Source organism: Polistes fuscatus, unplaced genomic scaffold, assembly GCF_010416935.1.
Source record: "Polistes fuscatus isolate 324 unplaced genomic scaffold, CU_Pfus_HIC Scaffold6, whole genome shotgun sequence".
NCBI classification, from domain to species: domain Eukaryota; kingdom Metazoa; phylum Arthropoda; class Insecta; order Hymenoptera; family Vespidae; genus Polistes; species Polistes fuscatus.
The window spans coordinates 8,261,850-8,283,703 of NW_025113140.1; the positions used below are offsets into that span (position 1 = coordinate 8,261,850).

General features: G+C 35.3%; 1 protein-coding gene across 7 annotated transcripts in view; it reads left to right on the forward strand.

The window, feature by feature from the left end:
- Positions 1–21,854, forward strand: part of LOC122523146 (tyrosine-protein phosphatase 99A) — a 323,865-nt gene that overhangs the window by 253,907 nt on the left and 48,104 nt on the right. For 5 of the 7 annotated variants that reach the window (XM_043644766.1, XM_043644762.1, XM_043644765.1 and 2 more), the window contains exon 4: positions 1,548–1,671. In XM_043644766.1, the coding sequence (XP_043500701.1) occupies positions 1,548–1,671 (124 nt within the window). Of the gene's footprint in view, positions 1–1,547; positions 1,672–19,465; positions 19,543–19,570; positions 19,700–21,854 lie in introns of those variants that run through there. The other 2 variants (XM_043644768.1, XM_043644767.1) reach the window with 2 other exon arrangements.

Sequence of the window (21,854 nt, forward strand, 5' to 3'; positions counted from 1 at the left end):
ATCCGATGTGGCCTGCCAAGGCGAGCGTGATCAGTGTATCTCCTAGAAACTTTTTCGACATGTTATTCCTCTTCCTCTTCCCCTTTTTTCATCCCTTTCTTCCTCCTTTCTTCTCGTCATCTTCTTCTACATTTTTTTTTTATCTTTTATTTTACTTTACCCTTTTGTTTTTTTTATGATATGATACATACGACGTATTTCTACTGTGGATTTTGTTTTATCCATTAAATTCGTGAAAAGTTTATATTTTTAAATAAAAAATATCTCTTTATTTTCACTCTCTCTCTCTTTCTCTAATACTCGCATTTGATCTAATAACGTTCAGTTTAACGCAGGGATATACTTGATTGATCGAACGAATTCTAATATCTTCTTATACGTTTAAATAGGTTTAATAAATCGTTTTTGCAAGCTAGCGAATAGAGAAGAAAAATGAAAGAAAAATTCTATAAGGTTACGCGTTTCATATAGATATTTATATACGTAGATATATAAAATAAAAAGATCAGTGTAAAGCAACGTGGCGAAACGTTATCGAATTGCAGCATCTTCCAGCGCGATAACGCGTTGCTTTATCGACGAGGATACTTTGTTCTTTTTTTTTTTTTATATATATATATATAACAATTTTCTATCGATATAATTTTAAAATTAGAACAGAATTTGAGCGAGCCAAGATATATGCAATGTTCAAATAAATCACGAGTGACAATTGTGATTAGAAAAAACGTTCTGAAAAAATTTGAAAATTAGTATTACAAAAAGGATGAAGATTAAAATATTTCAATTACAATTTCCCTTAGGTATACGTAATCTATCCAAATAAGAGATTTAAGTGGGGTTAATAGTAATACTACACGTAAAAATAAGTCGGAAAGAAAGAATAACAGTTGTTTTTTTCGTTGTGAGGCTGCTTTATCGAGAAAATCGTGTTTATAAAAAATTCTGTGAGGTACGCATACATCGAACTTTTCAATTACTTTACCAGCGATAAACATTTTCTTTCGTTTACGCTTTCGTATTCATTGCCCTCGGTAATGTTTACATTCTGCCTTCAACCGCCCGACTTATTTCTCCTGTTGTTAGTCTATCAATTGAACTGTAAGAACGTGGTAACAATGGAAGCCTATTATTACAGATAACGATTTTTACATCGTCATTATCACGACAAAAAGGTAATATCTACGTACATCTCATATTTGTTACAATTGATCTAAATTCCGAGATAATTCAATGTACACGTACACCACAAAATTTGGAAACACAAATTCTTTCGAAAGTTTCAAATAATGAAATGGATGTTCTTATTTTTTACTTAAGTTTGCAGGTAAAATCACCTCCAATTTGGTTGTAATATCGATCGAGGCACAATTTTTTGTTTATATTAATTCTTCGGGAGAAATTATTCTTATCATTTGAACAATATATTTGAATAATATATCACGTATATATAATATGAGAGTTAAAAGATATTTTTTCGCCAGTTTCGCCATTTAGAAGGAAATACAAGGATTTCTTGACTGAATTTCTTGAATTTCTATTTTCAGACGTGCCAGATCCGCCGGAACGTCCTCTCATAACAAGCTTTACATCCAAATCCGTGAATCTGTCTTGGGCACCTGGCGCTAATTCTCATAACAACCCAATTTCGCACTACGTCATATACACAAGGTAAGGCCGTCAAATATTTATCTTGTTTACAAATTTTTACCTTGCTGTTGTTATCAGCAAAAGCGACAATAAGAAGACGCTTATCGATGGCGTTATGGAAATTGTTTCTGCTGTTCACGCGAATAAAATGTCTCGTCGGATTCGCCGGCGTTATAACGAGACACGTGTCAAGAATTTCAAATGTTACTTCGTTAATCATTTTCAAAGGAGTTTATAATGATAATACCATTAATTCGTTTATTTTATTTTTATTAACGATAAATCTAGAAGTATTCTTTATAAATTTTCGGCATTCTTAGAGAAATTCTATAAAAGAGGGGATTAAAAAAAAATAAAACGAATTTTGACGAAAAAAATAACAATTAAAGTATCATATAACCGTTCTTTAAGAATAATAATAAATTTTCTCACACACACACATATATATAAGATGTCCAATAATAATTTTCGTGAAAGTGTCTAGAAATGTGTCGACGAATAAAAGCAAAGATTATTTCCGTTTAATATAAGCAAAAGAAGAAAAAGAAGAAGAAGAAGAAGAAAAAGGAAAAACTAGGTTATTTCAATTTCTCTTGATCCTAGGGGAAAAAAAATAAAGAGAAAAGAAAAATGAGAGGGTAAAAGAGCATGGTCAAAAATAGCTGTCTATGGCCGAGTACGTCTCGCTCTGATTATCTTTCAGATACACGCTACGAGTTCGAAGCTTTAACGAAAGAGAAGAACGGAGGAAGAAAACGGATAAAATAAAAGGAGTTACTAGGGATAAGAAGTGCGGTGTCGATAAGCACCCTTTGTTCTCTCAGACTTCTCTTCCAGGCTTCGTTATCTTCTCCCTAGCTTTTTTCTTATTCTTTTTCCTCTTTTCCATCTTCCCGTCTTTCCATTTCTTTTCTTTCTTCATACCCTACGCCTTGGTCTTCTTTTTTTTATTTTTTTTTATTTTTCCATCTTATTTCTCTATCACTCTCTACTATTTCTTTATCTCCCTTTCTCTCTCTCTCTCTCTCTTTTCCTCTCGTTCTTGTCTAGTCCTTTTACGAGTACCGATTTTCCACCGAGAAATTCGCTACCGAAACTTCCGAGTGGCACATACTGCGCAATGGGATACACGAAAACTGTGTAAATTGACGAAAAAAAAAGACAAATGTATTTAGCGTTATTAAATCATTCGAATTTTTGTTTCGCGTTTTCAATACGTATCCTAAATACGTTTTATAGAAAATCGAGATTCGAAACTAATTTGCGGTTGCAGCGGCGTGCGGCATGCGGCGGCGGCGGTCGTCGTCAGAATTTCAAAGTCCCACGAATTTCTGTCAGCCATGATGGATCACTTGCCGTAAACTACTTTCCACCGGTTCTAGGGCAGTACTACGAATCTCGAGAGAAATTCTAAGAGTCCTCTTGAAACACACGCGACCAACGACAACGACTATATTTCTCTTTTACTGTACTCTCCTTCTGTTTGAGCTTTTTTCAGGCTTACGCTTTTGTTTCCTTGTCTCTTTCCCTCTGTTGCTTGCTTGCTTGCTTGTTTGCTTGTTCACTCGTGTGCGGCCTCGTAAGGGTCTAATCGTAAATCATCCTCCTCCCGACAACCACGAGGTCGACGAGCTATAATCCTGAATCGTTTCGAAATTCGATACTACCGAAAGCGTCTCCGCGAAATAGGAGGCTATTCGAGGTTTAGGAGAAAAAAGATAAAAAGATAGATATTACTATATATACATATAGATATCTTTAATCTCGAAAGAAAAATTATTTCCGTCAGAAGCAACAAGTCAATCAGTACTTTATGCATTTATAGATTTTTCCGAGCGAATGAGTAGGCAGATAATGAATAGATAGATAGATAGATAGATAGATAGATAGATAGATAGATAGATAGATAGATAGATAGATAGATAGATAGATAGATAGATAAAAAGGAAAAAGGGAAAGAAAGAAAACGAACGTTCCATTATGAAGATTCCGTCCTGGTACATTTGGCTGACTCGTGTTATTACGTTAGTCTCGTTTCCCCGTGCAACGTAAAATCCAACAGTATTTTTTATTGTGCCTCGCATAAATGGATGAAACCAGTGGATTAAAACGAGAAGATAGGAGAAAGAACGAACGCGTTTGCCCTGCCAACGGGAACAACGGAGTGCCGTATAAGTCTCTCTTTCGGTGCATGAGAGAGAAAAAATTAGTTGAGAAAGAGGAGGAATAATGGGGAAGGGCAAGAGAAATAGATAAAAACAATATAATAATAGAACGATCTTGAAACATTTCTCGTCCCGATTCCAATGTACTTAATTACTCTTCCTTTGCATTTGATTTTTTTCTTTTTTCTTCCATCTCTTTAATAAATATACATTATTAAAGTTATAAATATGAAAATGTGTTCGTTAACTATTATCGATCGTACTTTTATGTTTCATCAAAATTGATGCTACGAATATTCAGTAACACCATTCATTCGATATAATTTATTCCGTCGAAGGTGGTCAAGAAGAAGAAGAAGAAGAAGAAGAAGAAGTTGAAGTAAGGGAGTGAGAATAAAGGAAAGACGAAGAAAAAGATATCTACTCGACGAGACTTGGTGCAGTTAGAATTCTTAATCAAGTTTCTTCTTTTTCCTTCCGTTCTTCGTCACCCTCGTCCTTTCCCCTCTCTGCTCTTCTCCTCAATCCTTCTCAAAGTAGACAGAAGCCGCGAGACGAGAACTTGTAGGAAATAATATATCACGCGATGTCGTTATGGTCGCCGAATATTGAAGTTTCGCCTACGAGCCATTTCGCCCGGGCTCGTGGCAGGCCCTTTCAGAAAACTATCGTAATACCTCATAGAACTTGGAAAATATTAGTTTTATAATAAAGTTCGAAAGGAAGTTCCTAGTACCGAACTGGGATACCCTTTCTCTATGTTTCTCTCTCTTTCTCTCTTTCTTTATCTTTTTCTCTCTCTCTCTCTCTCTCTTTTACTTTCTTTCTCTTTTCATCCCATTTTCTCGCCCGTGGCTGCCGCAGTAATTGCGTTTGAAGATTATTAATCTTCCTCGTAAATCAACTGCCGTTTTGACATGAAACTTCTCGCAATCCTCCTTGGCGATTTTCGACGAGCAAATCGGAGGAAAGAAAAGCATTCCCAATGGATGTCGAAAGTTTGACAACGAACGTTGGCTACTCTCTCTCTCTCTTCCTCTCTCTCTCTCTCTCTCATGACTCTCTTTTTCATCGTCAAGCTTAAAATGAAAAATTTCGATAAACCCGAGGAAAATATAATAATATGTTGTTCCTTTTAAATTGATAAGATTTCTTTTTATATTTCACAAGAAGAATATCAATTTTTGAAACGCACACTTACATATTATCACCAAATCCGACTGCATTATTGATCTCGGAATTGTATCGCGGCCGACCAATCAACTACTACAGGATAATGCATTCGCAGTAGTTTCCCGTAATCCTCTCTCCGTTTTGTTAAATTTATTAAAGTAGAATTCCAATTTCGCGCTTGACCAACGAGAGGCATACACACACACACACACATTCATACGCGCACATATGCACGCTATCTTTTTCTCTCTTTTTCTCTCTCTCTCTCTTTCTCGTTGTACATTCATCGAGTCAAACGAATTGCAAGTTTTAATTACTTCTCTCTCACACGTATCTTAAAGTCCATGAAAATTTTCACGCATAGCAACGACGTATCTCGACTTTTATTCGTGATCGATGGATCAACGTAATCTCGATCGTTCTAGTGTTTCGATCGCGACCAACAAACAACTTTATTTCTCTGTCTCTCTATTTCTATTTAACACATTTGTTTCCCGAATAATTATTCGTTTTTCGCGTATCGTTTTAATTGACTTTTTGGAACGAACGTAGAGATTTCGGGTTTATCATTTTATTCCGACAAATATAATTCTGACTGCAGTGTATTCGCGGCGTACCCCGGGAACTTGATTGAAATATTAATTGTCGTGGAATTGAATTAATATCACCGAAACTCTCTTTTTTTCGGGCGCGAGTGTATCTTCGTTCCTTTCGATTTAGTAGATTTTCGTAGGTATCTTATGTCTTTAAATCCAGTATAATATTTACGAAATAATGAGAATATTTATCTTTAAATTTCGATAACAAGGAGCTAGAAATAAAGAAATAAAAGGAATGATTTGCATTAAACTTGGAATAAAAAGGAAAAAAATGAATGAATGAATGAATGAATGAATGAAAGAGTGAATGAAATAAAATGGAAAAAAAAAAAGAGAAACGTTGAAAAATTTATTCACCTTCGTGAATAAATCGATCTTTGAGATAAAACGACGGGAAATATTCTAACGACACTACTTTATTTCATACTTTATTTCCTTTTTCGTATTTTTCAAAAGCTACCCTCGCAGCTGACGCTGGATTAAATACCTTGATGCATAAAAAATACCTAAGACTTGAACTTTCATAATCCTGGAACGGAGAACCGATAGATCTTTCTCTTTCTATCTCATTCTCTCTTTTTTACTTTTGTATACGTTCTTTTAGTACAATATACACGTAAATAATAATCACTTAAATCGAGCAGTGTACATTTAGCAATCGAACGCGATACAAATAAAGCTGTAATTACCGATATAGACCTTCCTTCCATGAGGGAAAGTTCATTTGCAGGAAGATTAATCGATTCGCTTATTTCTGCCCTCTTAATCGACCAAGAACAATTAAAAAAATATTGACGATTTCGATCTAATGATAAGAAGAAAAAAAATGATAAGAACACGGTTTCTATACTTCGAAATTTATCGTGAAAACATTTAACTACCTCTCTCTATCTCTCTCTCTCTCTAAATATATATATATATAAATTTATATTTACGTATATCGAGTATCGTATCTTTCGTAGGTAATTAATTTGCAAAGTTGGCAACGAAGTTGCTTGGCTTTCGTAAGTATATAAATATGTACATACATTTAATGTATATGTATATAGTTTACATAGCACGCTACGTTCGCCGAAACGTCATCTCACCTCGTGTTTGTTAATGAGAATGGCTACGAGGGAATATAACAATGAAAAAGAGGTACGATCCTAGCAAGCCGCTATAACGTTATTTTAATTACCCGCGAATTAACAAGAAGCTGCTTGTCATTTCCGAGATTACATTCTTTTCTATTGCCTGTTCTACTCGACGTTAGTGGTTAAATGCATCTAATTTACTTTATTACGCAATATGTTCCTTTGTCATAATCTTTTTAATTTCATCAACGAGCTTACAAATAGAACGGATATATGTACCATAGTCAAAAATTGATCGTCCACTAAAAGCTTTCTCAAATTAAACAAATTTTTCATTTAAACGTTACTTTTCTTTACTTTTCTTACTCGTTGTTCAATAATAATAGTTTCGGAAAGAATAACGACTGATACGAGTAATCGTAAGAGTCGTAAGTAAGATCGAGAAACGATTATAGCGACATCATGGTCGGATACGTCGATGGATAATGAGAAAAAGGATGAAGGATAAGATAAAGTGAGAGAAAGAGAGAGAGAGAGAAAGAACGGCAATAGAATTAAAAAAGAAATGATACGATCCTTGTCGAAAAGCCCCAGAGAATCCACTTCCTTAGTTTCATCCTTTCTTCCATCAAGGAGAGCCCTTTTCTCGAAGTTAATTCCAAGGAATCATGCTATTGCCATGTTTATGTGCGCTCGCTGCATTCGGAGTACGTCGGCTAATCGGCCATCCTGGAGATTAGACAGAAAACTTAATTATAAAGATCCTGATTGGTTGAATTCCCAGAAGAGTCAACCGTTTCTGGGCTAAACAAAAACACAAGAGACACAGTACTATTGCATTTCTCCGAATAGAGGTATCCACGTAAATAACAAGTTCCGTTTGTGAATGGCTTGTAAAGATGAGCATGAAATGATGAGGGCACGAAACAAAATAGCAAAAGATTTATTTTCCTTCTCGATAATATATTATTTTGTCGAATTTTTGAAAATAACGTTAAAGATTAGATTCAGATCGTTTCAAGTATTTCAAACGACAATAATATATTTCTTTGTCATCGTTACTTACAATCCCATTTAACGGATCTCTCTTTACCTATTTAATCTAGTGACAAATTTCATAGGATCAACCGATTAAAAGGAAACATCGTTAATCTCGATCAATAACGCGTGGTTGGTCTTAAAACGAAGTGCACCATAACCATACCAGGACGTAATTCTCTCGGTTTTCTATCTACATATGTATATCCACTTACACCTTTACTTTTACATCACATGCAGAGTTAGTGTAAGCTTAACGACCAACGCCGTCTTCCCTGAAACGAATCCGTTTCGCGTATTTTGTGTGAAACCGCGACGAGTAAACAGGAATTCGTAATTACAGGTACTAGTTGCAACCTCTCTCTTTCTCTCTCTCTCTCTCTCTCTCATACTTTCTCTCTAACGCGTACATAAACGTATAACACATTGAAAGGGATCGTCTTTCATCTAGGATAGGTTTCTCAAAGGCAGCACAAGGTTCTTTCTTCTTTCGCAAAAGACAAGCTTTTCCAGGATGATTTAAAAGAGCACCGGCATCGTAAGGGGACCAGTAAACGTGGGTGGTGCAATTTCACGGTCGATGAAAAAGAAGAGATAGATAGGGAGATAAACGTTAGGTGGAAAGGAGATAGGGTAGAAATGAAAGGAAGGAAGGAAGGAAGGAAAGAAGGAAGGGACGAAAATTTGTGAAAAAAAAAGGAAGAAGAAGAAGAGGAGATAGACGAGCGGCGGGAAAAAAGAAAGTAAAAAAAAAAAAAAAAAAGAAAATAAGTGAGAGAGTGGAAAATAGCGGTGGAAGAAAAGAAAGGCAAGGATGAGGAGGAGGAGGGGGAGGCAGGTAGGGGGACTTAACGTGGTAACGAAGAGCCATAACGGGTTACGGGATCGTTCGAAAATGCGAACCGATCGGCTGGACCGACGAGAAGAGATTTATCGCTTGGGGTACGATTTATTTGACGCGTTTAAATGCCTACTTTATCGACGAGCGAAAGCGACCACCGGTGTTTAAAGTGCGATCGACCCCTTTTTCCATCGTTCCACCCATTTTCTCATCCTTTCTCTGTTTCTCTCTCTCTCTCAGTTCCTGTCTCTTTTTATCCTTTCTACTCGGTTTCGAAACTCACTCGTCCCTTGACGCGAACTCTGTACAGTTTCAACTTTATCGAGGTCATAACAGACCGCAGACTTTAGAAATAAAAATGATATTTATTAAAATATGAACTCGATTTTCTTGCAAAAGAAAGAAGAAGATGAGAGAGAGAGAGAGAGAGAGAGAGAGAGTAAGCTCACGATCATCGATTCGAAAGAACTTCATTACTAGATTTAAATGCATCTACCTTAAGAAAAATCAATTTCACCCTTCTAACATATAATACATGAATCCTTTTTTTTAACTTAATTCTCGAAACTTGTCACGTTCTTTTTCACAATTTTATTTTCTCATAACTGGATTAAAAAAGAAAAAAAAAAAAAGAAATAAATAGTAGGGAAGAAAAATATGGTCCAATTTGTTCACCGAGATTCAATCTTTCTATCATTCGCTACTATGCCAGTGGTATAAATACATGTATATTATACGCACGCGAAACGTTGAAATTCTTTGATCTTTCCTTCAAAGTGATGTCGGGTACTTACTGTGACAAATCTTTATTGCGAACTCGTTGAAATTCGAGACGATAGTCGACGTCGATACCGTTTCACGCCGATCTACTGGTGCCTTACGGTGATTATCCTTGACTGGTTAAGCTCCGTAACAGGAAGCTCTCCTGAGGATTTCCTCTCTCTCTCTCTCTTTCTCTCTGTCTTTCTCTATACACCCTTCACACGCTGTCGATATTTCAACGGTCTTATCTGCTCCTTTGGGATACCGTTTCGAAACGACGTTCTCTCAGCTACCATCTCCGTTACCTCAAATACCCCCCCCCTTTTCCTTCTATTCCTTCCCATTCTACCCTTTCAGTAGCACCAACTTTGCCACCCTACCTCGATTATCCATTGTCAAGTTAATTACGTTATATTACCCATAAACTATCTTCGGCCACTCGTACGACAGTGTCGAATCGATTGAAAGACTCAAACAATTTTCTATTTGCTATAATATTATCTGCTCTTCGGTGAATGGTTTTGGACAACCACCAAGAGGTTTATTAAGACTTCCCGGAATGAAGTTTCATTGCGAACCGAACGTCAGGAATTACGAGTGGCCTAAACTTGATGAAACGAGGGATCTCGTATTTTCCCTGTCTCGAGTGGGATCGAATTTAAACGAAAATCGATACGTTCACGGAGTCCTTGCTTGGATAGAGGAAAAGGTAAAAGGATTTTAAACTTTTGATCAAACTAGACGGGACTTAGTGAAAATTATGAAATAATAACTTTGTATATATATAGGTATAGTGGAATATATAGTTACGTTATTTTGCTATAATGGAAAAACAAATTACTCTTTCTCTTCTTTCTTTTTCTTTTCTTTTCCTTCGGTTTTTTTTTCTTTTCGAAAATTTACAGGATAATAACGTTCATCGATTTTTTTTTTTCTTTTTTTCGTATTCTTTCACGATTCGAAGAAAAGATACGCGTAGAAAATTTCAACTCCCTGGTTTTCCTGCATAAATAATGTACCTAATTATCTGTTAGAGGAAGAATCGTGTCCGTTGGATAATAATTGTCATTAAGTTGAATATATGTGCCCGAAATAACCCCCGGAATTGCAACGTAGCCGAAGGATTCTCTTTCTCTTTCCTCGTTCACCTCGTTACACTCTCGTTTCATTATTTTTTTCGTCCTTCGTCCTTCCTGACATAAGCTCGCTATCTCGTTTCCCGAAGTACCTACAAAATTTACGCTCCCTTGCATTTTTCTCAAAGTTATGCGTTTTTAACGAGAAAGAGATGAAGAATGTGGGAATAGAATAGTTGAAAGCTCTAACGTGTAATTTTGTCCCGTTCTGTCGGGCTAATTAATGCCACTGGATTTTGGTTTGCGCAAAAACACAAACGTTATAGATATAATTAATTTATTATTATTATTATTATTATTATTATTATTATTATTACTACCATCATATCACCTTTTTTCCTTGCGTTAAAACGACGAAGATGTTAGATATTCCTTCCATCGAAAGTCCAGTCTTCTAAACGCGACCTACGAAATTCCAAGGCAAAGAGAAAGTTAGAACGAGCGACAAATAATCGCAGCAATGCCGCAGAGTGCGGACAAGAGACAGAGAGAAAGAGAGAGAAAGAATGTAAGAGAGAGAGAAAGAGAGAGACAGAGATAGATAGAGAACACCGAACAATCGGATTTTACGACAAGTCCGTATGTACGAAGTTTCAAAATTGCAACAGAATTTCTGTCCAATGAAAGAGATTATTAAACCCTAAAGCTTCCCACAGTAGTAGTAGTAGTAGTAATAGTAGTAGTAGTAGTAGTAGTAGTAGTAGTAATACTAATAGTAAACGTAGTTATAGTAGCACGTGGAAAAGAAATCCTCCTGCTGAATGAACGAAGAAGAAAAGAAAAAAAAAGAGAAGAAGAAGAAGTAAAAAGAGTGCTCGTCAAGGAAAAATGTGGTCGTCGCTTTTATCATAGAAATGTTTTAATCAGAGGATCGTAAAAATAACAATGAATATTATGCGCGCACGCGCTCGTGTTAGCCTAGAATTTGTGTCGTATAACGTCGATAACATTTTTTTTTTGTATTTTATTCGTCAACTTTGTCAGTCTTTGGATCGAGCTAACCGCGGGAAAAAATAAACTGATACGAAAAAAAAAAAAGAAAATAGAAGAAGAGTGTAGACAAGGAAGACAAGATTGCTCGTTTAATTACCGAGTTGACTCGAGCCGTTTAGATTAGCCAGCTTAGAATTAAGGGACACGAGCCTCTCCCAGAGACTTTAGCTTAGCAAACTATACAAAGAGAAGAGAGAGAGAGAGAGAAAATCGCATAGGAGCTTTCACGCTTGCGGAAACTACTATACTCCGTCGCTTGGCAACCAGAAACGGTCCCAACAGTTAACCCTCTCTCTCCCTCTCTCCCTGTATCTATCTATCTCTCTCTCTCTCTCTCTCATCGTTTCATCTCCTCTTTAATTTTCTTTCCTTCTTTACTTCGTTTCTATCAACCCCTCAGTCCGATTAATCCATTCGAAATGAGGTTTAAATCGTCGCATTACTTTCCATTGTTCGATTTTGCAATCGAAAAAAATTATTAGTACGGATTTCTTTGAACGTACGATAAGTTTAAGCCTAAAGAGGTAGAAAATGAAGAGATTAAAGCTAACAATCTGATTTGGTATTAATGGTAGAGGATAGATCAAATATACAGTTTAAACTTGATTGAAAAAATGATAACTTGGTTAAAAGTAATATATTATTTTGATGACTTTTGTTAAATTATAAAATATATTGTCAGATAAATATAAATCAAATGAACATATCATTATTATTGTATGTAACCTAATAGGATGCATTTATTTATAGATCAATTTAATTGATAAATCATAAATTACGATTGTTAAATATAGAAAATGAATTATTCAGATAAGTACTAATTTACATAGATATAATAATATATTTATATACCATTTCATGATTTAGCTGATTATTTCATAAATTAATGGATTTAACGTTTCAACGATTATACATATATAATATTATTTTTTGGAATGTAATGGCCTTGATCTTCATCATTAAAACGACGATGATGAGGATAAGACGAGGGTTCGTTTAAAAGTGGCGACTACCGGTTGGGTAGGACGAAAAAGAACTCTTCGTCTCCTCTGGCTATGCATCATCTGTAATTAAGAAATTCCGTGCGCTATTTAAGTATTCTTCCCGTAATCTGGCTGGAATGGAATTAAAAATTATGAAAAGGGAAAAATAAATGAGCCAAGCGAGACCAGGCACAAACCATTACCATCATCGTGGTTTTCGTGAGAGGAGTTGAACCGACAATGATGCGTTATGATCATTTAACGAACAAAAATAAATAAAGAGAAATAGAAAAAGTGAATGGAGAGAAGGAGAGAGAGAGAGAGAAGGAAGCTCGAAAACAACGCGAACGTTGCGAATTCTGCTCACCTCTCTTCTATGATCCTTAAAATTACCGAGAAAAATCTCTCGTTTTCTCTTTTTCTCACTTTTTATACGTGTATATGAAACGAAATATACGACTGAAAAAAAGTACTCGTCTCGTGAATTAGACCTTCCGTCTATATATACTAGGCATGAAATAATTCGCGTGTAAAATGGGAAAAAAACGTTGAAACATTCGGAAGAAATGGAGGACGGGGGGGTGGAGTTGGAGGGAAAGAAAGAATAAAAGAAATAAAGAAAGGAAAAAAAGTATTCGTTTGTATTAAGACGCGTAAACGAGAACGACATTCTAATGAAGGAAACCATCTAGAAATATCTAAACTCGTATACACGTACCTCTTTTCCTAACATAAAATGAAAAAATTCCGACTCTTTACCATCTCCCATTTATTCATCCTTTCTGTTTTTTGTTTTATTTTTTTTTTTCATTTCTTTTTTCCTTTTCATTCATACGAGGAATTAAAATTTTAATTAAATTTAATACTGGTCCACGCGGTATTGTTTTGAAAAAAAAAAAAAAAAGAAATAGATAAAATATAAAATAACAAAAGAGAAATCACAATTCTTCAGATTTTTTTTTTCCGATAATTTATACGAAAATAATTGTATTATATAAAGGAGAAAATAATATGGGGTATTTTTCGAGTAGACTCATTTTCCTTTCCCTTCGGTCTGACACTTTAATGTAGGAACATCGTTAAACAAATTCTTCGATATTTCCAATTTTTTCTTTTTCTTTTAACTTCGGCAACCGTTAGCGATGGATATATCGATTATAGGCCGGTGCTACTGGTGTGCTGGAAGTCAGGCAGGCATGGATATTTCTCGTGGCATTTGAATTTCAAGCCCCGACGCGCAAATAGATTCAATTTTTAACGAGCCGTGTTGTCCGTCATGTGCATTTGCCTCGGTGCGTCATCGTCGTACGAACTGAATAATGTCGCACCCTCCTGCCGTACATATCCGGTCCATAAATATAGATGAGTCGGCTATTGTAAATTCATCGATTTTTCGGTAGAACCCGATGGAAGATCTCGAACGAGAGAGAAAAAAGAAAGAGAGACGGGTTGAAAAAGCGAAGGAAGATCGATGCGATTTGCAAAGAGGATCATTTACGTAGATCAGATCAAATTCATTTGCATCGCGGATATATTTTTCGGGGGAAAAAGAATATTTCGATGAATTATGAAAATTTGTGAGAAATAAAATTTTAAAAAAAGAATGAAATCGACTGTATCGAATATAACAGGGTGGTTCGTATCTATAACAAGTAGTCTGTAAAATCGATAGTGGTGGTCATAAAAATATAGTAAAATAAGTGTGTGTGAGAGAGAGAGAGACATACAATAAAAGATAGGGGTAAAAGAGTTAAGGTAAAAGGAAGGAAGAGCCAGGAGAGAGAGACAGTGAAGTTGGAAATGAAAAAATAGTCATAAAATTTCGTGCGAAACGGAATCGAGCGAGCCGAGGTTAGAATTAAGGTGAATGCACGCGGAAGGAGGAGAAGAGGAAGCGGTAGATGAACGAGGTCGGACATTATCGGGAGGGTCCATAAATTCAAGAAGATTAGTCCAAGGCGAATCTTTTACGGTCTAGGAGGATCGTACTCAATATTACAAGCCTTTGAACGCTTAAAACCTTTTAAACTACGATTCTGATGAACATTATGCGTATTTTCTCTATGAAAAAAACTTAGCTTTTCATTTTATCGTAGAAAGATTAATTTCTTCTTATAATGTATATCATATTTATAATTAGAAGTAAGTTTTCGCGTTAACTTCGAAAAAGATTCATTAAAGTGTTAATTAAACGATTATTAAAAAGAAATGATTCGCTGACGAAACTATCTGAAACAAGATTAAAAGCAAATGATTCCAATTAAAATGTAAAATAAAATCAAATAAAGCTTAAGGATAAAGCAATTTCTTTGACATCGTTCTATTCGTTTGCTATGATGGCATCGAGTCAAAAGTGTAAGTCTTTTAAAACAAGCTCAAGTTATCCTGAGGTCATTTTCGAAGTAAATAAATTTTTCTTAATAACGTCATAAGCGATAGGGTGGGACGGTTTTACCGAAACCGGACCAGCAAAATCCTCGTTACCAGGATAATCTGCTCGCATTTTTATTAATCATCATTAACTCCTTTAATCGTTAGAAGCCGACCGCTATATGGAACTACATTTTAATACCCTCGGGTTCGTATTTTTCTCTATTTTCATGCGCGATGTAATCTCCTCGTTCGATTCATTAACAAACGCAGAATAACCGAAAAAAAAGAGAGAGAGAGAGAGAAAAAAAACTCGTATACACGTTTGCGTATACGCTTTTTATTTTATACTAAATGATGAATTTATTTGAATAAAAATTTATCTATATATACATATATTAAATAGAGACAAAATGTAACGTATGTTTAAATATTTTGTAAGAAGATATTGTAAGATACAATTGGTGACTAGCTTATCTTATTGTTTAGGATTACAAAATAACCACTGCTAAAAGTATCATAAAACTCTTCTCCGTGTTTATTTAAGAAACAGCTGGTCCTTGCTGCATTTTAAATACACAAAATTTATCGCAAGAAAGAAATTTCGAAAATAATCGAAAGACATGCTACGCTAAGAGCGTAGAGGAACGAACAATCCAGTGTAAGAAAAGCCGAAGGAAGTATAACTAAATTCTTAATAGAAATCGAGCACCACGCTTATCTTCATTATAACAGAATAACAAAATATATCTTTAATTATTAATAATTGAACTTGTGTTTTACCTATATTACCTCCTTCCGTTCTTACATCGCGAAAGTTTGGAAGATTAAGTTCTTATAGTTAGTCAGTCAAGAAAACGCATTAACGTGTGCGTGCGCAGTACGGAAAGTGAGGATTATTTCATGACGGGTATTAACATAATTCGTTTTGTTTTATACCGTCACCAGTCAGAGGCCGACAAGAATTTATCCTGATTCCAACATTTGCTTATTAAAGTAATCAGCCTGAGTATAATTCGTACCCATTCGTTCGTTATATCTTTTGATTTAAGAATAAACGTCATTTCTTTTTATTTTAAGCGACGTATTATTGATTTTCGCTTCTCATTCACCTCCCCTCCTAACAATATTAACCAAATTGAAATACGTGAGAAAATTAATGAAACAGAGAAAGTGAGAAGGAGAGAGAGAGAAAGAGAGAAAGAGAGAGAGAGAGAATTTAGTAGATAACCAGATAATCCACCGAATCAGCAATTAGTATACATTGGAATAATTAACGCCGATTTCCCATTAAGCCTTTAGCGAGACACTTTGGTGGTGTTTCTCAATTACAAAGACGAATTGTTCGTGTCACGCGATAACTCGACAAATGGGCTTTGATTGCAAACTGGAGGAGACAAAGGGAAAGAGATCATTGTACAAACACACACACTGATATGCGCATATATATACGTTATACTTATTAACCACATTTTAAAATCTCATCAAACATAATTCTATTTAACGATCGTTAGAATTGATTTCGTTCAAATAAATGAAATTTTTCGTCACGAATTTACACAATAACTTTTTGTAGATTCACCCCCGTTGGAATGTTATACGTGGGATAGATATATATATATATAGAGATATGCGCAGGATTCGAGTAGAAATAAAAAGAGGATGAGAAAAAGGCGTACATCGAATTCGATGCTTTTCGTTATTCACTTGAAGCAATATCTCAGGTCTCTCGAGCTATTCTTCCGTTCGACGTCTCGGCGCGTCGCACTTCCATTGTTCGTCGACGTATGGATATTTATTACAAAATGGCACAGGAACACCTACGTTATATGTTTGTGTTGAGGTATGTGTATGTGTATATACATATGAGAGATTGCTGCTTCAGGGCATAGCAGCTTTTTACGATCATTTCACGAGCGTATCCTCTTCGATAAAGGATCCACGCCCGTTTCTTTTCTTCTATTCAATTCATCCGTGCGTATTGTGGCTTGCCTGGTCGAGCCATTGCCTTTCTAAGGAAACATTTTCAACATATATATATAAGGTATATACTTGATGTTTTGCCGCCTCATCGAGTTACTACTATTGTCCAATGAAACATACATTTTTATCTAACTTCCAATAATATTCTCTTTTTTCTGTGATTTTTATTATTCACTTTACAATGCCAATCGAATTTTTTATATTCGATTTAGAGTTGTTTTAAACAACAACAACAAAATCGTTATCAATTATTAATCGATGATCGAATTTTTTTTGTCCGTCTTATTTGAAAAAGGCTAGAATAATATGTATTTTTTCTTTTTCTTTTTTTTTTCTTCTTTTCTCGTAAATCTCTAGCCGATCAACACTCCGTGAGATTGCGTGAAAATGAAAAATCGAATCAAACGGGGAAACGATTTAACATTACGAAATGAATCACTAATATTTTCTTTCCGTTTCTCCCTTTGCATACTTAAGCATTAGTTTAATTAACCTCGAGGTAGAAAAGAAGTTCGGGAACGGCTTCTTCCTCCCGGCGAGGATGGAAACTCTCGAGAATACAAAGAGTTTATCGTAGAAGAAATTCCGAGCTTCGTTCGGTGCTTGCTGAAGGGCCAATATGGATGGTGAGAGAAGCTCTGCGATATCTTCTTAATGAAATGGGTTTGAAATTGATTAAGTACACTCGATACGCGACGCCTTTCAATATTCCTTTCTCGAAGAAGAAAGTTACCGTTAGAGAAACTGTTGAAAAAGTCTCGTGATTCGAAGCCAATGTTTGGACGGATGAATGAAGATTTCTTCTTTTTTTTTTGTTTTCGTTGTTTTTAAAAATACAATTTATTTATAAAAAAAAACGACGACTCTAGGATTTTATGTCAAATTGTTATAATTATCTTCGTAAAGTTATATTTGTTTATTCAAGAAAAATGATATATTTATCTTATTTATTTATTTGTCTCTTACAATTAATTAATCTAAAGTAGCGTTATATATTTCTGGAGTCGATTTAAACTTGTCAGAATCGATTCTATAGAGACACTGGCAAAAATAAGATCGCTATTGAACATGAAGAAGTTGTAGAAGCCCTCTGTCACGGTCAACTAATGGAATTAGATAGGATTATCCGCAGACAAGAGTCGTAGAGAGGAAAAGTTAAGTTAACGCTGATACTACCGTTAACTGAATTATCCGTCTACTTACTTCTTTTCAGAAACTATCGATGCAATCGATAAATCAATAAATCGAAACGACTATGAAGTACGTTTATAAGGAACTTTTAACTATTAGATTGGTAGAGATACTCTCAAGAAATATGACGACATTATAATTATTATCGCTTAGTTATATAACCAAGACCAACCCTTGTTCCATCTTTCTATCTCTTACATATGGCTTTTATTCGAATGAAGAGATTATTATTAAACGACTGGGACAAAAATACGAGCAAGAAAAATAACGGAAAGGAGACGGGTAAGCGTCCTGTTCGTTCTTTAATCGAAATTCATTTTACGAGGATAGAGAAACCGAGCATACTACTCGGGGAATGAGAAAAATAAAATAAAAGAAACAAAACGCAACACGAGAGAGTGATAAACAGACCATGTTAGAAGAAATAGAAGAGCAGGAAAAATAGAAACAATAGAAAGGTAGAATTCCACGTGTTACGTCCTTTACTGACGTCCACGCGACTAACTGTGATCGTTAGTGGAAACAAATTACGAAGAATTACATTCTTGCACGAATATTAAGTGCTCCCCTTTAAGAATACCGCTCGTTTATTCTCTGCTCGAATTTTCTCATTCTCTTACTCTTTCTTTTTCCTTTTTCCTTTATCTATTATTTATGTTATCTGACTTTATGTAGCAAACGTGCTTTAAGCTTGCTCCCTGCCGTATACGTTTATTTCTTTTTCGTATGTATAACTTGTAGAGAGATTCTGTTGTATTTGCCTTACCACATATTGCTATGGGCATGAATATCTAAAATAAACAGAGCGCAATTTATAATTGGAAGTATTGTGGTTATTTATTTATTTCCCAGATAAACATAAATGTATAAATACGTAGGGATATACGTGAGAAAAAGAGAAAAAGAAAAAACATAGAAGGAGCGGTGGAAGAACACGTATGTTGTTATTACGTTTCTTGGTGGCCTGTAGTTAATTAAAGTCAGTCAACGAAGCCGGCTCGACATATATACGCATTATCATAAATCAATTCGAGAATGCAGTATCAACTCGACACCAACGAACTTCGTGCGGCACGAATACTAAATACGAACACTGCTAATCCCCTCTCTCTTCTCTCTCTCTCTCTCTCTATCTATCTATCTATCTTTTTCACCCTTCCTCTTTCAATCTCTGCTTCGTCACCGACACGGAAACAGTTGGTCTATTTCAATACCAGTAGGTTAGTATAAATAGAAGAAAATTCTTATACGTTTAATTCATCCTAATTTGCAAATTTAGAGGTAGCCACGCGGTCAAACTCTCGCTCGCGTGCCTTACGCTAGAAACATTAACATATGAACGGCTTCGATACGATATAGTTGAACATTAGCGAGCAATATTCATATGTAGATTTCACTTGAAGAGTATTATGGATCTAACAAGCCGTGGCTAAGCTATTTACATAAATGCCGACATCCGGCGTGATTTAGTTCGACGGATTTCGTCGACCACCGAGCGTGTCGAGAGCGGCCTCCAAAGTGGGAGACGTTAAAACCGTTTACCACCCGTCCCGATCGACGTGCTATTTCACCTTGGCATCGTGTGCGTATCCTCTTTCACCTTGTCCATGTGTGTCCATCCTGTCTACTTGCATGAGTGTGTACCTATGTTCTCGAGCTAATGCGACGGGAAGCTTCAGCGAAATTCGCATCCATTTTAAGGACGAAATGGGAGATAAACGATCATCTACCTTCGACCTGTTACGTGTTTCAGATAAGTGGAATAGTCACTCTTTGCTCAGACTACCCTAAAACTCCTCAACGACATTCCTTACTCGCTTTAATTATCCGCTACGTTGAAATTTACAAATATTTACTTTTCTTTTTCGTACGACGACTTTTCTACCCAATAAAGACACGTGCATTAATTATCACAAATTAAAAAATGAAAATAATGTAGGGACTCGAACCCGGATCTTCCGCTTTCGGGGCGACTGCTCTTTAACCATTGAGCTATCCAGGGCCCACCGTCCGATCTCTTCACGAATGCCTATTTAAGTGTTTGACTTAGAGGCGCTCGCATCTCACAATAATGACAAATAATTTAATCATATCCTTTCGTCAAAAATCTATTATTATTATCGACGTAATCGTACTGGATGATGAATTTATTGAATGCAACAATAAGAACCATTTTTCGTATATAAAGAAATCGTAAGAATTCGAATAAGAATAGGGATAAAATTTGAACAATTCGTTTCTAGAAATGAAGCAAATTGTCGAAGAACGAAACGCGTCTTCGTGCTATGGAAAGACTTCCGCGCGAACGAGGTCGATTATTTCGCGCGAAATCGACAACTGCACTCTCAGCTACAAATCATCAGGGACTGATTGTGCCGAGTGTTCTCTTCTCCTCCATCTTCTCTTCGTAAAACTACTACTACTACTACTACTACTACTATTCATCGTCGTCGTTGAATAATTCTATGGAGAATTTACGAAGCACTGCTACCTTCTTGTTCTTGTAGAATATTATTTAATCTTATAACGATCGATTTTTTTTTTGTTCTTTTTCCTTTTACTTTCATATACATACACACACACACACACACACACAGGTATATACCCTTTTTACTTGATTGTAAAGCGATTCGCGGGAACGATTCACCGATAAAAACTTTTCTACCAAATGACTCGTGAAATATGCCAATGAAAATAGCATCTGTTTCTCTTTCTCTTTCTTACTCTATCTAACTATCTATCTATATTTTTCTTTCTTTCAAACGTGAGAACATTATTTTTATTCTCTATCGTTGTACTCGTGAATCAAGAGAAAAAAAAGACATTTGACGAACGCTCCAAATGAATTCGTACTTACGAATTCTAAGTTTGTTTCTTCAAGATAATATCTCTCGAATTTATTTGCTGGTTAAATTGCTTCGTATATATTTTTTTACCACCTTATTATGTGTCAAAAAGAGAGAACAAGAGAGAGAGAGAGAGAGAGAGTGAGAGAGAGAGAGAGACATGTTTAAACGAGACTTGTTTTGTTTCACGATATTTATTCTAGTATTTCTCATACGTGTATATATATATTTGGTCAAATTTTGCTTGTCTCCGAAAATGTCAATAGTAATTTACACTCGAAAGTCAAAAACGTGTCGCGCGTGCCTTCCGCGTCGTCCATTAATTTCGTGCCTCCGTATGACGCGAAATAATGACGCGCGCAGCACATCGTTTGACATAAACGTGTGACGTGTGGCCGTGAGCATACACGGATACGTACGAATATGTATATACGTGTGTGTGTATACGAGACGTACGGTGAAACGATCGAACGATAAAAATCTAGATGAAATGCGATAGAAGTGTATAGCGACAGTGTTGTATAGTGTTTGAATATGATTGATAGATAGAATAATTAAAAAAAAAAAATAAAATGGAAAAGAAATAATACGATAGTGTGATAAAATGATATTTGAAAAATTTTTGCCGTATATCTTACATTATTAAATTTATTTATAATAAATGTATTTTTTTTTTATATATAACAGTTACAATAATAATAATAATAATAATAATAATGAATGTTAAGATATTATAAATAAAAATAACGATACTAGGTGAAAAGAGGAAAAACGACGTGGAATGGAACGTAAAAAAGTCATTTTAATATTTAGAAAAATATAATTCATATTTAAATTAGACAAGCATAAGGATATCTTTTGTCTTGGTAAATATCTTTAAACAAAAAAAAATCATAGGGCGAGTAGAAATTCATGAAGAGTATCCGTGAATATCTCATCCTTACCCTCCCTTCTTCCTCTTTTTTGGTGGAAGATTTTGAACGCCGTAACAATATCGCGGAATGGTCTCCTCCGTTATTAAGAATCGAGCTTCGTTTACTGTCCCGAC